Here is a 17688-nt window from a genome sequence, read left to right on the forward strand (position 1 = left end):
GTCCCTTTGAGGATTATTAATACTTTGATCATGCACCCTTGTAGTCTTCTCAGTTCATTATTAAAAAGTAAAATTTTTTTGGTCTGTCAAAGTAAAGCATACCTTTAATCCACAGGAGAGCTATTTGTTACATTCCTGGGTTTAATTTTAAAGCAGCAATAAGTTCTTTGGGAAGTGATGACTTTCGTTTCACACAATATTCTAAATGAGGTCTTGAAAATTTATTATACAACTGCCCTTGATTTAGGTTCCACATTTTTAACTGAATATCCCAACATTTTAAGTGCTTACCTAGATGTACATTAAATAATCTTATCAGCATACACTCCTGAATAACAAGTTCCTCATCTTTCTAAATAACAAAGTAGCTTAACTGCCTGTCTTTAAAGAGTCATGTATCTGTTTACCACTTTATATTTCCTTTTTATTTTAATTCAATCGTCACTTAAAGGAGGTAAACATTCCTTGATTGCGGTTTTGAGAATAACAAGTGTTACTTTTAAAAAATACACGTCGTACTCCAGGGCTTAATTTGTTCACATCATGAACTGCAAAATGTCTTGTGTGAATTTTTGAATCTTTTCTGTTGCCTTTTTTTTTGTATATTTTAAATCTAATTATTTTGGTTCTTTTCTTCTGATCCTCAGAAAGTTAGGGTTTTGTGAAAATACTCAAGAATGATTCCCCTTTAGAAAGTTTATTATTATATTATTGCTACTATGATCATACTCAGCACAACAGTATGATAGGTAGTTATTATGTGATCTAGGTTTTCCAGGGCAGAAAATAATTTCAGAGAAACAATATTTTTTTTCTGAACATGGGAACATACAGTATTTAGAATCGAATCTTGGGAATGGTGATACCTCGAGTACTGGAATGGGTCTTTCTAATTTCATGACATGTATTGGTATTCAAGGATTAAATTCAGAGGGACGGTTTAGCTAAGGTGGCTCAAATGAATTAGTCTGATTTATCAGATGCTATTGGTACATGTAGGCCCCTCGAGAAAATTGTTACTCTGCCCCTAAGTCTTTTTCTCATACCATAAATTAAATTTTGCTGTTAATAGATTGCCCTGACCTGTCCCTGTGCTTTCCTGACTAACGGGGACAAGTTTATAAATGATCAGTGAAGAGGATTTTCACCACCTTTTACAGTAAACAGGTTAATCATTAAAGCACATTGGAATTGTGCCTCAAAGTTCACAGTAAACACGTTCAGCTGGCTTCTACAATGACTCCGGGAGCTGTTTTTTCCTCTGCCACTCCAACCCCAGAAACAAACAAAACATTTGCCTTGGAAATCCCGGATATCATAGTTGTTATTGTCTATTTTGTCTTTGTTATTGTTGTTGGAATATGGGTAAGTAAAGCCAGACCACTACGTACAGTATGTGTTTATCTCACACTGGGTCTGGAGTCCCATTATGGACTTCTGCTTTTTATATTCCAGTGCAGTTTTCAATTGAACTGAGATCATAATATAATAAATTACATAATATATTTAATATTTAAAACTTTACAGTACTTTACAGTTCTTTTTCAGGTCTTAAAGGGGTGGATATCTCAGGATACATTAAAAGTTCCAAAATGATAAAAAAATCCAAATTATTGCTTCATTTAAAGTTTATTATATAAATACTTTGTGAATATGTATGAAATCCTTGCTTCCACTGAAAAGCAGATAAAGAGTTGATGGTTTTGTCCCTGTTTTTAGAAGCCGATCATGTTTTTAGAGTGCAAAGAAACTTATGTACTTTCACCTGTGATAGGTGAAAGGTTTAAAAAGTAAGAACATACTGTAAAATTTCTGTAAAAATCCTCTGTATGCAATCGCCAGGATTGCATACTTTTTTACAACTTTGTATTTTATTCTAGGATTGCTGATCCTAATCATTAAAACACTGTAATCATTTTCATTAAAAAACAAAAATTGGAAACTACAGGTTTCCAAAAAGTAGGGTTATTAAAGTCTAAGTAAATGAATGGATTTGCTTATTCAGCATCGTGACAGTGTATTTCTAAGAGTAAACAGTCATTTTACAGTTGATGAATGGGTGACCTTATTAATCAAACTGCTATCCTTAAGACAAAATCTAATTTTACATCTCAATATCTGTGTATGCTTTTGTACACTTTTTGGCTTTCAATTGTTTAGGTAAGTTTTCTCTAAACATAGTTCTAAAATTTTGGAGTTTTTTATTTTGTCTTTGATTAATGTTTAAAGTTAATGTTTACCTACGGCGCATGTAACAGGATCAGGTATATGAGAGTTTGATTTTACCAAAAAGAAAAAAGTAAATCTCCAGGTTTTGAAGAAACATCTGTTAGTCTGATATAATTCTAATTTAGGGTTAGAGGGTTATAATTCTAACCCTTGAGCCTTAGGGGCTACAAAGATGCTCATTATTCTGGCCATGTGCCATTATAATGAAAATGAATAAAGCAGCATTTCTAATAATATGGTGACCTAAAAATATGGATTTTTCAGTCAAGCATGAATGCTTTTTTTTTGCTAGTAGAAAAGTAAGATTAATCATTACTTTTGGCAGAAATTGAAAAATACCCTCTCATTCAAACAGCCCATGTGACAGTTAATATTAACTATCTTGCTGTAGTAATCTCCATTCTCAGTTGTACTAGGTGACAACCATCTCTACTTCTTTGCAGTCATCAATCAGAGCCAACCGGGGAACAGTTGGGGGCTACTTCCTGGCTGGGAGATCAATGACATGGTGGCCAGTGAGTTTTCCTATTGAATATATTAATTATACACACTATACTGTATGTTTAACAATATTATCTACTGTTATGAGCATGAGGTTACTCAGTGTTTTACACTTTAATAGTGTAACACTTTTAAATAGTTGTGTTCTCAGTTTTAGATGGTTTTTATCATAGGTTGGGCTGACCTGGTGTACTCATGATGAATGATTAAACAAAGTAATGTTACACATTAAAGGGTTCAAATACACCTATCAATGCAATATTAAATACCTTTACTTCCTTGTCAGGATTCCTCAAAGATTTAATACAATTTGGTTGTGCAGTCTGGAGGGCATTTTTAATTTATTTATAAATGTAAACGTGCATGTCTCTTCAAATGTGAAACACTTGCACATCTAGGAATCCTGACAGGACATTATATTTAATATTATAATGACAGCTGTATCTCAAGCTCTTTTTGAATTCCTGCCTTGTTCATCCTCATTCAGCCTTAGAGCTCTTCATCTTTGCTCCCAGACAGCTATTCTTTGAGGTGCCCTTTCCGTTTTTCACTGAGGATCTCCCTGCTCTTAGAGGAGGCTTTTCTATTTGCCACTGCTTGGTTAAGCAGAATATATATTTGATGGCAAGATGGAGCCTCTAAAGTACTAGCTTCCTGAGGACATGACAGGTCATCATATACTTACACACACACACAATAATTAATTTAATGAGGTTTTGATATGAGGTGGAAGAACCTTGAAACTCTCATGGTTTTCTTCATGAGTGACATATTTGTAGATTTATGTACGTTCCTCAGTAACAAAAAAAGAAATGTTTGTTTTTAGGGGAAAAACCCTTTTCAGCATGCTGTACATTTTAAAGTCAGCTTTTTGCACACATGTAGAGCTGTAGGTATTCATCCCCAGTGGTCTCACAGAGTGTGATCAGAGTGGAAGCAGAAGTGTCAGCAATCTTCCTGTCCTTGTGCTCATGTTCAGATTGGTGCCTCCCTGATGTCCAGCAATGTGGGCAGTGGACTGTTTGTTGGCCTGGCAGGCACTGGGGCAGCAGGAGGCATTGCTGTGGGCGGCTTTGAGTGGAATGTGAGTACTGTTGTGCCAGAGGACTGGAAGCTGTCTCCCAAAATTTGATATGCCAATCAATACTCTATGTAAAGCAGCATACATAAGTAAATTTAGTTGGTGATGCCGATAAGAAACTATCTTGAGTTTTGCCTCGGATTTTATCCTTTTGATAAAATGATAAAACTTAAGATGTACATACCAACAAGGGACACACAAGCACACATGCATTCTTACATGGAAATATTGGTGCCACAGTGATACGAGTCAAATTAAATTCTATTGAAAACTGGCATATGGCTCTCTATGAATATTTGTCTTAATAAGTGTTTTGTGGTTCCCAAAGAGAAGGCCTGTAACTATGAATCCACAGACAGTCACACATGTGCTTAAAAGGATCCTAATGGATGTATGATTATGGGTTGCTCAGGAAGGAAACTGATGTTTGTTTTTTTTACCAGGCAGCTTGGGTGCTCATTGCTCTGGGCTGGATCTTTGTGCCTGTGTACATCTCTGCTGGTGTGATCACCATGCCAGAGTACCTGAGAAAGCGGTTTGGGGGTCAGAGGATTCGCATCTATATGTCTGTCCTCTCCCTCATTTTGTACATTTTCACCAAGATCTCGGTAAGTTTGAAAAGTTCTGTTGATCTGTCTCATAGACATGCCCTGGTTTCCGAAAGCTAGGGAATCATCTGCCTGACATGCAATGTCAGCAAGTGTTTTGAATTTCAGATGAGACAAAGATCAGTTTGTCACATCAGTGTTACATTATTGTGTCACAGACTTCACGCAGTTAGTGCCTCAAAGGAATAAGCAACCAAATTCGGACTTTTTCACTCGCTTAAAATGAATGTGTCCCAGTCCTTGTGCTCACTTGAAATTTCTGGATTCAACACTAAGTTGCTTCTCCTGTCTGCGAGACACCTTTGTGTCCCCAGGTGTAATACTAATAGACACAGGTAATTTTTCATCCCCACCATAATATCTCTTTCAAACAATGTATTGTAGCTATTATCTCCCTTTTTTGTTGGTAACATTTTGTCTGTCATTGTGTTATGTTTGGAGTGTGCTGTAAAACAAATTTCCCCAATGGAACAATAAAGCTTGAATTGAAAGTTCTAATAAGAACAGCCATGTATTTTTGGAATTACCCCAAAAATAATCATATTATTTTTGTGCTTATCATTCCTGCTAATCACATTATCACAAGTACAAATTTTTTGACTGTAAGGCATACATGACTGTTTAGACTTTGCTGTCCCCTATGTTGGGGGGCACAGTGTGAATATACAGTCTCCCTCCCCCAGGGTAGGCGAGCTTAATGGATGTGTAATCAGCCATTTGAGTGAGTGCCAAGTATTACCTAAGAAGAGATTATGTTATCACTTATTGATGTTTTGTCTCAGACAGACATCTTCTCAGGAGCCTTGTTCATCCGGGTCTCTTTGGGCTGGGACCTTTACCTCTCTACAGTAGTACTGCTTGTGGTGACCGCAGTGTACACCATTGCAGGTATTGTACACTTCTTCACTGCCCTGACAATTGAGACAACGGTTGCACAGGAATATTTACTACCACCAGTTTGCCTTCTGTTTCAAATTCAATACAATTACAGCTTCATATTCTGAACTGCAAGAGATCATGAACTGTGAATTTGGTTAGTGAATACATAATGAGAGAAACAGGTCAGAGTCCTGTATTACCTATAAACAGCTGTTATTGTAAAGTACTGAAGCAGTGAAGGATCTTTCAATGTCTAGGAAGTACACTGGAATAAAAGTAAGGACCATGATAGCTGACATTCTCTGAAGAAATATTACGAGATTTCATTTCTTCCACAGAGAAAACCGGCAAACAAATGCCAAACTAATGATGAAATCTGCTGGTGATTTATTCTAAAATATTGTATAAACACACTATTTTGGGATTTCACATATTGTTTTGAAAGAAAAGCTGAAGATGTTTTGCGCTGGAGTCATAATCTTAATAATATATTTACAGGGTTTCTTTTCACTATCACATTACAATCATGTATATACATATGGTATACAATAGAGACAGCAGCTTACTAAGATGAAGATAAACTATAGGTGATGAATCATAATATGACATTACATTGATAAGCAATCACATATTGTACTGATGATAGCAAATTTTGATGTATGAGATGACAACACAAATAATAGTTACAAAGGAAAAACCTTAATACCTGACTGTAACTCTTCTAACTTCCATCTTTTAACCGCTTCATCTGATTTGGAGTATTCAGGGAGCCAGAACCTATTCCAGCGATAAATGGGCACAAGGGGAATACACCATGAAGAGGACACCACTCCATCACAGGGCACACAGAGACACACACACCAGGGCCAGTATTCCCAGAAGCCAATTAATCTACCAGTACATTTTTGGACTTTAGGAAGAAACTAGAGTACCCAGCAAAAACCCATACAGCATGGGGAGAACATACACACTCCACACTGATAGCGCTCCAGGAATTGAAACTTGGGCCTTAGGACTGTAAGACAGTAACTCTTGACTGTTCTGCCACCCTCTGCATAATATATACTATTCCATGTCAGAATAAGTGAGCTCTGCTATGGCTTGGTACTCTAACTTCTAAAAGTTAATTAAAACAGAATTGGGTTCAGAGAGATACCACATATGGACCAAGAGTAGTAAGGACATGTAAAAAGCAAAGAACTGTCTGCCTAATAGCAACTAAATGAGGCTAAATGGGTCAACTGACTTAATCTTGTTTGCAATTTTCACAAATTCACACTGAAACCAACATAATTTTAAGATATTAATGCATCTGTATCTGCAGGTGGGCTGGCAGCAGTGATCTATACAGATGCTTTGCAGACCGTCATCATGGTGGTAGGGGCATTTGCCCTGATGTTCATAGGTATATGATTCTTTCTTCTTTCTTTTTGGTTTGAGCTAAAAAGCTACAGAAAATTACATGATGTGCTATCTAGAGTTAATACATACTTTAAGTGTACATACTGCTGTGTTTCTGTAACTATTCTGCATCTCCGCTATGCATTCATAATGTGTAGAGATATTTTGAAAAAATGGAGTTTTAGACAGACCTTCATACCATGTTTGTTGTATGGTTTGTTAGTTGAAGTGTTGGTGTCCATATTATCACTACTGTTGGTTCACATGATTGAAAAAGCCCCCTGCCATATCTGACACACTCTGTGGTCATGACTTTGCAGTTTGGCAGATGAACAATGTGCTCTGTGAGGTTGAGCCCGGACACATAGTATGTCAAAATTCTTTCCGAACAATTACATTGCTTTTTAATGAAGATCAAATTGGCGTCTAAGGGGTTTAAAGTACGTGATATGTTATATGTGGTTTCCTTTGTTGTTTGGAGATGTTAGTACACATACTATATATTTCTGAAAAGCCCACAATGCACTGACTGATGCTTAATTTCTAAATGAGTTGAATGGAGTGCATTTAAAAACCACTCTAAGTGTACTCTTAAGTGTACCGTGTCTCAAATTATCGTGAGACCTTAAGTAAGATACTGCCTCCCCATTCAGAATCAGGGATATTCAGAATCTTTCCATAGTTCATCCTTCCTTTAATGCATGTCTCAATGACTACATCATCAACCTTTTAGTATTAGGAGCACTGTAGTCCCCTGTAATATTGGTATGAAAAAAAGATTATTTTCTCCATTAAGCAGTGCAATACTCAGGGGTGTTTCTTGCTGGGTTGTGCAGCAATCACCATCTCCTTATCTTACCGCACCGTATTTACAGCCGTGCTGAGAAAAATAAAAATAGAAATAAAGAGAATAACCTTCTTTCTGTTACCTAGATGAAGGCTCATTAATATATGAAGCTCACTTCTGATCTTTCCCTCTGACATAGCAACACAATACTTTATTTCCTTTTCTGCTGAGATATAAGAGTGTCAACCATTTCTGGAATAACATTTGTTTTGTTAATGAAGATAAAGATTTCCTACTGGTTTTACAGTAGCATATGTTGCACTGTGGCTATGTCAGTCCCCAATAAAACTGGAACTGCTTGTAATGCAAGAACAAACCAAGTATGTTCTATGTAGTGAATGTGAGCTACCTGGTGGACATGTACATAATCATTTTCATACATGTGAATGGCATCATATAACTGAATATTCTGACATGCAATTTATCATAAATACATGACAGGCAATTATTTTACAGATTATATATGATAGAAATATAGGATATCTTTTATTACATCGAACAAACCCATTATCCGACTTGTAATACAATAGTACTTTATTGTTTTATGTCAGGCAAATGGCTTCAGATGAATGGTCCAGTTCAGTCCACTCTTGTGCTGTGCCTCTCCAGGTTTTGAGAAGGTGGGCTGGTATGATGGACTGCTGGAGAAGTATGAGGTGGCCGTGCCCACTCTCACTGTGCCCAACGCCACCTGCCACCTGCCCCGTTCTGATGCTTTCCACATGTTCCGCGACCCACTAACAGGAGACCTGCCCTGGCCTGGCTTGGTGTTCGGGCTCACAGTCCTGGCAACATGGTGCTGGTGCACTGACCAGGTAATATCGCAAGGCTGTGCCTATGTGCCTTGCACCTCAGTGTTAACATTGATCATGACAATGTAGTTACTGATGTATTGTAGTAAGGTACTGAGGTGATTGAGCTGTACTTCCTGCTGGAGGAGCTGATTGAGCTGAGCTGAGTTCAAGCTGCAAACCAGAGGGACCTCCACTACATCTGCCAAGAGCTGAATTCCAGTGATCTTATATAGTCACCTGCCTTAGGTGTGGAATTTGAATTTGTTTATGAGCAATGAAGTATTTATGCAATTCAGGGCTCATGTGGAATGAAAGCCAGAGAATGTGAGGCTCTCAGAAATAGGATTTAAAACTCTGTTATAAATAACAGCAACCAAAACAAGATAATTTTATCTCAGGGTTTACAGGACATCTTGTCTGCTCTACCTTGCATTGTCAGTGAGTGTATACCAGTATGAAACATTCTGCTATGACACTCACAGATCAGGACAGAAGTGAAGCCAAGTCTTGTACTGAGGCCCTTGAGTAGCAGCATACTTCATCTTAGAATTTCCAGAGAGTCTGTCTCAGAAACTCATTTGCAACACTATATTTGTGCAAATATGATATAGCATATAGAATCATACTGACTATATATTAAAATATGTCGACATTTTTGCCCGGGTTTTTCAGCACATTATCAAAAGAGATATAACAGTCTTAGTTGTGTACAGAAGTGGAGCGTGTGCTTTAGAAGGACATTAAAACATAGCTGTATGTAAGACATCACTAGTGCTTCCAGTGACTGGGATTCTGCTGTGTCTGCCCCCTGTGTGCCTGTTCCAGGTGATAGTTCAGAGGTCCCTCTCTGCAAAGAACCTGTCCCATGCCAAAGGGGGCTCGGTGCTGGGAGGGTACCTGAAGGTCCTGCCCATGTTCTTCATTGTGATGCCAGGCATGATAAGCAGGGCACTCTTTCCAGGTGAGTGCTGGCAGAATTTTAATGTCCCCTAGTCCACGCCAGCCGGACTCTCAATCTCAATCAATAAAGAGTTTAAGCTACAGGGTAATGCATATAAGACAACCTAATAAGGACATTTCATGCTCTTTACCTTATTCTGAGCAATTTGGGAATGACAACCATGTGGATTTGTAGTACTATTAGAAATATAGAAAGGTTTTTGAAACCAATTTTGTACTGTATTTTGTACTCTAATAAAAATAGTATGTTAAACAGGGTAAATACAATTTTTGTCTTATGTGTCTATGAACAAAAGTGATTCAAGGAGAGTTTCATTCTCCTATAGCATGTTCATTTTATGGATGAAGTAATTCTAGAGAAAATTCAAATTGCAGGTAGCAGAGCCAGGATTAAAATAATTAATTTCCAGGCTAGAGGAGTAATTTTTCACACTGATAATGCATCCATCACTTCAAAATCATTAAGGCTCAAACAGTTACAAGACTTTGTATGTTCTGCATGAACACAGAATTGTGTAAGTAATACATTAGCAGCACTATCCCTTGAGCTGTGGACTATATTATAGCATTAACGAGCCTGGATTTACCTGCAGTGTGTGGTGCTTTTGAACCCCAGTGATTTTTGAGTTGACTGTTGCTTTCCCCCTGTCTGATGCCCTGTCTGATTTGCTATCTGTTAGATGAAGTGGCCTGTGTGGACCCTGAAGAGTGTGAGAGAATCTGTGGAGCTAGGGTGGGCTGCTCAAACATTGCCTATCCCAAACTTGTGGTGGAGCTGATGCCAGTTGGTAAGACACACTGCAGGACTTACTTATGTCTTTGTCCTTTTAAAAGCTTAAGAACATGGCCATCATGTCCTGAAGTTGAGACTATAACCTGCACAGACTGCTCATACTGATCAGACTTTAGTACAATCCAGAGTGATTGCTAACGGTGTGTCCGTGAGTGCTGTTTTTCAGTGTGCTCAGTGAACTCCACTGTGTGCCTCTCACTCCAGGCATGAGGGGGCTGATGATTGCAGTGATGATGGCCGCCTTGATGAGCTCACTCACCTCCATCTTCAACAGTAGCAGCACTCTCTTCACCATGGACATCTGGATGCGCTTCCGCCCCCAGGCCTCTGAGCGAGAGCTCATGGTCGTGGGCAGGTACCCATAAATGCTCTGCCTGGAGAGTGTTAAGAGAGATAAGATGTTTCCAAAGAAGGCAACAAACAAAGAGAGCTGTTTGATCAAGGATCAAGGGAGCTGCTCTTCTAATCTTTGTGCAAGTTCTAGGGGGAAGTGTTCTGACAACTCCAGAGGTCCCATTTATCTCTTGATCAGATTTTAAATAACTGCTGCTTCACTTGTTGCAGTAGCAATTACTTAAGGTGCCACACTGCTATTGTAATTTATTATACACAAAAGTGTTAGTACACCTATTGTTATTACTATTATTGTAGAATAGATAGTGGATGTTAGATAGGGCTGCCCAGCTGGATGTTTGGGGGTCTGCCCATCTGGTTGGTTTGATCTCAGCCGTTGTGCTTCTGCAGGGTATTCATCTTGGTGCTGGTGGCCCTCAGTATCCTCTGGATTCCCATCATTCAGGCAGCCAACAGCGGAAAGCTGTTTGATTACATCCAGTCCATTACCAGCTACCTGGCACCACCCATCACTGCCCTTTTCATCATGGCTGTGTTCTGGAAACGTGTCAATGAGCCAGTGAGTGTGCCGGGCATCCAGGCCTCTTTTCTTAACGACCGATTTTAGAACACAAGAATGCTTTGAATAGTATTTTCATAATCATTGCTATCATAGGTTGCTTTGCCTAAAGGTATGAGACAGGGTCATAAATTAAAGAGATAGAAATACTGATGAGTCTAACACATTCTCCTTAAGTGATTAAAATTAGCTATAATAAAAAATCCAACTAGAATTTTAAATATGTTGTTCACATTGTCAGCTGTGCTATGAATCAGAGGCTCATAATTAGTCAAAATGGAAAAGCAAACCATATATACTCTGCCAGTTATGTCAGTCAGGTAATACAGGTGTCTTAGAATTAACAAAATTTCAGGGCCATGAAAAACATTTGGGTGCATTTGAATGAGCAGTTTTCCATATCAACCAACAAATCGGTCTAATTTTCTTTTTAATGTCCTTCATGCAAAGCAACCTTCATAAAGTGCTAAAAATTCAGATACAATGGTATCTACATAATGCAGAAAAGCAAACCATATATACTCTGCCAGTTATGTCAGTCAGGTAATACAGGTGTCTTAGAATTAACAAAATTTCAGGGCCATGAAAAACATTTGGGTGGATTTGAATGAGCAGTTTTCCATATCAGCCAACAAATCAGTCTAATTTTCTTTTTAATGTCCTTCATGCAAAGCAACCTTCATAAAGTGAAAAAATTCAGATACAATGGTATCTACATAATGCAGAAAAAAACATAAAATGTAGATATATTAGAAAACAATAACAGCAGATACATGGTTGCAAAAGTAATATTCCCAAAAACCCAGTCCAACAATTAACAATCCTGAATAACCATGATCCTTATTATTATTATTCACTAATTATTATATGGTTGGCATTGTTTAGACCTCTAAGGCTAAATTGTATATTTATATCTTTTTGATGGTTTAGTCTGATAGATATGCTTTGATGTATTATTCTGGACTAAGGGAATAACAACAGTGTGTTTTAAGGTATGCTTTCTATTGCACATCATGGTGTTTCCACAGACCAGGTCAGTAAAGCACAGTCAGCTAATGTTGAAACCTAAGGAAACCACAAGAGGCACTATGGCAGAATCATAATAAACGTGCAAACATTGCATGGTAAGCTTTACCAAATTAGTTATTATTAGTGAAAACCATTGATATTGTCTCCTTTTGGAGACCCTGAAAATCCAGTCTACCATACAATAAACAAGTGTGAATAATTTTCTGATTCTTCTAATTTCAACCTGGCTTGAAGGATGTACAGTAAATCCTGACTGAACTGCTGTGGTGTAAGACACTTATTCAGTGAACTGATTTACATTACCTCTGCTTTTTGGGAACTGTGAACTCCAAATATCCTTCTGCCTGGTTACAGAAACAAAACCAAATTCAAAAATTCTTAAACCTTTAAAGCAGGAACCACAAAACAGTTCATCCATTCAGGATACTACATTAAGATTCTCTGAAATAGTATCTACTTTACCAATTTGGTCCAGAACTATGTCCAAATTACTTAATTTAACAATATCATTTTTAGGATTATTTAGAAACCTGTGATTTAATGGTGACCAGCAGGCTTGGGAATCTCCAGGACCAGGGTTGGAGACCCCTGCTCTAAAGGGAGCAAATTATATTCTTTTTCAAGTTCCGTGGGATTAAAGTTGAGAATGAATTTACAAGCTTCATAGAGATAAGTTATATCAAAGCCGAAACTCTGGTGTGTGTCACAGGTGATGTTTTTGGCCTTGCAATAATGAGGAACACATTTGCTTGAACCTGTCAGCTGACCCCTTTCCCTGGTACATTTGCTTGCAGGGAGCCTTCTGGGGCCTGATGGTGGGTCTGGTCATTGGATTGGTCAGGGTATTCTTGGAGTTCATGTATGGAGCTCTCCCCTGTGGTGAGAAGGACCAACGGCCTGCAATTGTGAAAGACATCCACTACCTGTACTTTGCCCTGATCCTTCTGGGTCTCACTGCCCTGGTCATCACTGTAGTGAGCCTTTGCACTCCTCCTATTCATGACCAGCATGTAAGTGAGTTCGAAAGAAGGTCAGATAACACTTTAGATCAGGGGCTGGAAATTCAGTTTGTAAATTCTTTTTGACATCTTATGTATTAACTGAACATTAACACAGTGTTAATATCCTGATAGAAACTGCCATCTAATAATGAATCATTAATGAGAACAATGGCATACATAATTGTTCACATATGTAAATGTTTTATAAATGCATAAATTTGGCATTAATTGCTTTTTGAAGCCTTTATAATGTGAAATCTGCATTCAAAAAACTAGTGTTACCAGTTTTTCATTAGTGTGCAAAAGTCGGACTTGCTGTTATGTGAAGCCTTATTAAAATTAAATGGAACATCTCCCAAAAATTGAAATATCTAATTTTCCCAAAGTGCACCCAGGTCTGGTACATAGATTTCCAACTCCTACACCTTCCACCATCTGAACAAAGTAACCTGATATGGATTCCTGTCCGGCTTTGAGTTGTGTTTCTTTATGTTACAGCAACTCACTGAAATGTTGTAAGACTTTGTACATCAAGGTGCTCATCTCAAGGCTTGTCCAGTCCTCTCCTTTGCAGAATGTTCATTTGAAAAGCAGAACACTTAAGGTGCTGAAAGCATTGAAAATGTTCCAGTGCAGAGTTGAATGTTGAGCAGCCTGTTTGTATATTAAGGTTTTTTTTGTTTATTTAAAAACATGGACAAAACTCTACAGCAAAATACATTTGTGGATTCTTAATTGTCAGTTATGAGGTGCTCTGCATTAATGACAGAGTAACACACATGAACTCACAGAAACCTGTCATTGCCATGAGCGCCTCATTGACTGTTGCCTTGGGTAGATGCAGTAGAAGAACATGTCAATTCAGTTTGAAAAGAGGCAACAGTATCAGCAGTCCTGACATGGATGTGGGTGTTGGCTGGAATGGAACACAAAAACTCCAGGAGCCATCTCTCATAGCTTTTTGACTTCCCTAAGCTCTTGTTCCCTTTATCTGTCTTACAGTTCACCCGAGCTTTTGATCATGTATTTGGAAGAGAAGGAAATAAAAGATGTGCAATTTAAATAATGAAAACAGAAAAACTAAAAGGACTAATCGCACAAAGATTAATCCCTCCCAGGCTTTGCAAACTGCACACATTCGTCCAGACTGCAGCAGTGAAACAGACCGGCAACGTTTATATCTTTAATCTCAGAATTTTGTTTTTACATTTACTTGAAATACTAAAATATCCTTTAAATAGTCCACATTTGCTGTAAGTTTATATAATAAACTAAGTAAAAAAAACTGTAGCATTGAGTAAAACAAATTTAGGTATTTAAAAATTTAGCCTTTGTTTGTGTCCCTGTGTTGTAAAGCTCGACTCCTGTTATGTCCCTACTCCAGCTCATTCGATTGACCTGGTGGACGAGGGGGAGTCAGGCCCCCCGCATTGACCTGGAAGACCCCTGGGCTCCGGTTTCGACCCCTGACCCCAGCAGGCCCTCTTTAGAGGACAAAGAGTCACCTCAGGGAACAGGTAAGAATGACATGCCCAAGACTCAAATCCTGAGTGGCTCAACAGGGCTTACTTGGAGTCCAGGATGAGCTCTTTACCCAGACATCGCTGCTTTCTGCACAGCTTGCTATCCAACTGTGATTGGGATCTCTAAAGAGGTGACATACCCCGGTAGAAGATAATTAGGTAGGTGGGTGTTGTTGCTTTTTTGTGAATCCCAGCTTGTGGTTTGATACATTAGCAAAACCAACCTTGCATCGCAGATAAATAGAGTTTTGAGAGCTTTCTGTTCATGTTGTTTTTATGTGGCTGAGTTGCTATCTCACATGCACAGTGCTGTCAAAAAGTGTTAGCACCCCACCCCCCATACAATTGCAAATATTGTTGTTACAACCAGAATTTTTAATGCGTTACAATTATTTTTTTCCCTTGATTCACACAACATATGTAACAATTTAAAGGAGCAAAAAAATGTTTCATAAACATTTTTGAAAAATGAAAATATTTTATTTACTAATGTATTCACTGCCCTGGGCTAATACTTGTTGAAGCACCTTTTGCAGCAAATACAGCTTTGAGGCTTCTTTGGTACTCTATCAGCTTTGCACATTTGGACTCACTCTTCCTTGTAGATATCCTCAAGCTCTGTTAAGTTAGATGGGGCATGTTAGTGAACTGCAATCTTCAAGTTATTCCACAGAATGGGATTCACATCTGAGCTCAAGGACATTCAACTTCTTGGTCTGAAGTCACTCCAGTGTTGCTTTGGCTGTATGCTTGAGGTCTGTTGTTGTCCTGTTGGAATGTGAATCCTTGACCCTCTAGGGTGTTTTGGTGATTGAAGCAAATTCTCCTCAAGGATTTCCCTGTATTTGGTTCCATTCATTGTCCCCCCCTATCCTGACAAGTACCCCAGTCCCTGCTGCTGGAAAGCACCCCCATAAGATGATGCTGGCACCATCATGCTTCATGGTAGGAATGGAGGTTACACAGGTGATGAGCTGTATTCAGTTTGCATGAGGAATAGCACTTTGCACTCATGACAAAGAGTTCAGTTTTTGTTTCATCAGACCAGATAATCTTTTGCCACATGGTCTTGGGGTCTTTTATGTGCCAGGTGTGCTATTAGCTTCCATCTAGCTACTTTTTAATAGAAGCAAAATATGTGTAGTACTGCAGTGATTGTTGTCCTTGGACAGCTTTTCTGACCACAGCCATGGAACTCTCTAGTTTTGTCAGGGTTGATTTTTGGTCACTTCTCTGACCAAGGGCCTTTTTGCCGAGTTGCTCAGTCGGGAAGGCCTGCCTGCTCTAAGAAGAGTCTGGATGGTTCCATATTCTTTTTTCCATTTCCTAATGATGGACCTGCTCCTGAGAACTTTTAACACCCTAGATATACAGTATTTTTGTATCCCTAACCAGATCTATAGCTCCTCACATTTCAATCACAGAGTTGTACTGACTGAGCTGCTTGGTCTTCATGGTAGTTTCTGCTCTGACATGTACTGTCAACTTATGTACCTTATATAGACAGATTTCCTCTGACATTGTCACCAATAGACCAAATTTCACCAAAATTCATTAAAATTTTAGAGTGATCTCAATTGGAGATAACTTGGGCACAGTTTGGAGTGTCATAGGAAAATGATCGAATATTTACCTAGACTTCTCAGTGTTTTCTTTCAAAATACATGTTAAAAATCCAGAACTTTCATTCCAGTTTGACAGTATAGAGTTGTATGAGTAGATGAATAACAAAAAAATCATATAAATGTATTCCTATTTCATTTTGAGACACAAATTGTGAAATAATCCACGAGTCGGTGAATTCTTTCTGAAAGCTCTGTAGTGTCTCAAAATGGCTGCACTGGATACGCATGAAACATTGACAAACACGTGCCCACGTAATGGTATTGAAGTGAATGTTATGTTCAAGGTGGGTATATGAGATCTATTTACTGTAAGTATATAGTAAGGCTTGCAATTGTTTTATTTTTAATAAATTCATTTATATCTATGATTTAGATAAAAAGCTGAAAACATAATTAAAGGAAATGTTGGGGGTAGACGTTCCTGATGTTAATGGTAGAATAGTGGGGATATCTTTGTCTTGCTTCAAACCCTTTGGCTAATCATGTTGGCCTTTTCTGTTGCTCTTGACAGCAGACGTGTCGTGCTGGAAGAGAGTGGGCCTGTGGTTCTGTGGCCTATCCAGTAGTCAGGCCAAACCACAGGTGAGCCTGGATGAGAGACAGGTCCTGGAAAAGAAGCTTACCAGTATCAGAGAGGACCCTGTCTGGAGAAATGTCTGCAATGTCAATGCCATCATCCTATTGACTGTTAATGTCTTCCTGTGGGGATACTTTGCCTGACCATCGCCAACATCCTAGCACTCCAAAAAACAGAGAACTTTATGTCTTGACTAACTTTTTCTGCTTACAGTATGCAAAACATTGTTTTTCTGTTCAAAAGAACAATGCAGAGCTGTGTCAGTTTGGACTTTATAACAGAATTGTGATGAGTCAGACATGAACCTTGTCATGCTTCACTGGACAAGTCCAAACATGAGCCCTATCCAGCAGTTTGTCCCAAACTGACATTCCTCTGACATTATACTACTGAATGTTTCCTCTCCTTTAATTTACAGTGTTTTTTTTTCCATTGAGAAACATATTAAATCCACATTTATATGTGGAGTTTTTAGATTTTTGTTGGTACTCTGAAAACAGAATTACTCAATCTACAGTGCCCCAAAGGTATTACTGCAATGAAATTTGTAAACTGAATATTTAAAGCAGTAAATGTATGCAGAATACATTAAAACTGTAACTTACTGTTCTTCATTTGTCTGGCCTGCCTTATTTGTATGGCCTGCTATTGTTTTGCATCTAATGAAAACTCACCAAATTCAGAAAAGGTACAGAAGATTTGAGAAAAAATGAGTAGCAAAGTTTTTAGAATTTTAGAACACGAAAAGGTTTTAAAATTTGTCAGAGATCACAGGGAACCTTGTTTGGTTAATATTCCAGTTGCCTTTATCTTCTTTTACAAAACATTCCCAAATTTTGCGTTCTCCTGAAGTGCTTCAATTTTATTTGGAATAGTCATGTCTCTGGCACAGGTACCCTCGACAAACATGGAGAAAATTCTAGATTG

The 17688-nt window shown here is 38.3% G+C and overlaps 1 protein-coding gene across 5 annotated transcripts; it reads left to right on the top strand.

The window, feature by feature from the left end:
* The first annotated feature begins 749 nt into the window (after positions 1-749).
* On the top strand, positions 750-17370 carry slc5a9 (solute carrier family 5 member 9). 5 transcript variants are annotated; one of them, XM_088599056.1, is made up of 14 exons: positions 750-1365; positions 2673-2744; positions 3710-3814; positions 4255-4419; positions 5202-5307; positions 6623-6703; positions 8156-8361; positions 9166-9301; positions 9981-10088; positions 10298-10448; positions 10838-11006; positions 12830-13045; positions 14421-14553; positions 14656-14989. In XM_088599056.1, the coding sequence occupies exons 1-14, from the start codon at positions 1237-1239 to the stop codon at positions 14712-14714; spliced, it is 1836 nt and encodes a 611-aa protein (XP_088455182.1). In that variant the 5' UTR covers positions 750-1236; the 3' UTR covers positions 14715-14989. The 5 variants fall into 5 exon arrangements, with proteins under 5 accessions (XP_088455182.1, XP_088455181.1, XP_088455179.1 ...); XM_088599055.1 differs by lacking the exon at positions 14656-14989 and adding an exon at positions 16699-17370 and having other exon boundaries at positions 752-1365; XM_088599053.1 differs by lacking the exon at positions 14656-14989 and adding an exon at positions 16696-17370 and having other exon boundaries at positions 1031-1365.
* The last annotated feature ends 318 nt before the right edge of the window (positions 17371-17688 follow it).

Source organism: Lepisosteus platostomus, chromosome 11 (genome assembly GCF_059453375.1).
Source record: "Lepisosteus platostomus isolate fLepPlt1 chromosome 11, fLepPlt1.hap1, whole genome shotgun sequence".
Lineage (NCBI taxonomy): Eukaryota > Metazoa > Chordata > Actinopteri > Semionotiformes > Lepisosteidae > Lepisosteus > Lepisosteus platostomus.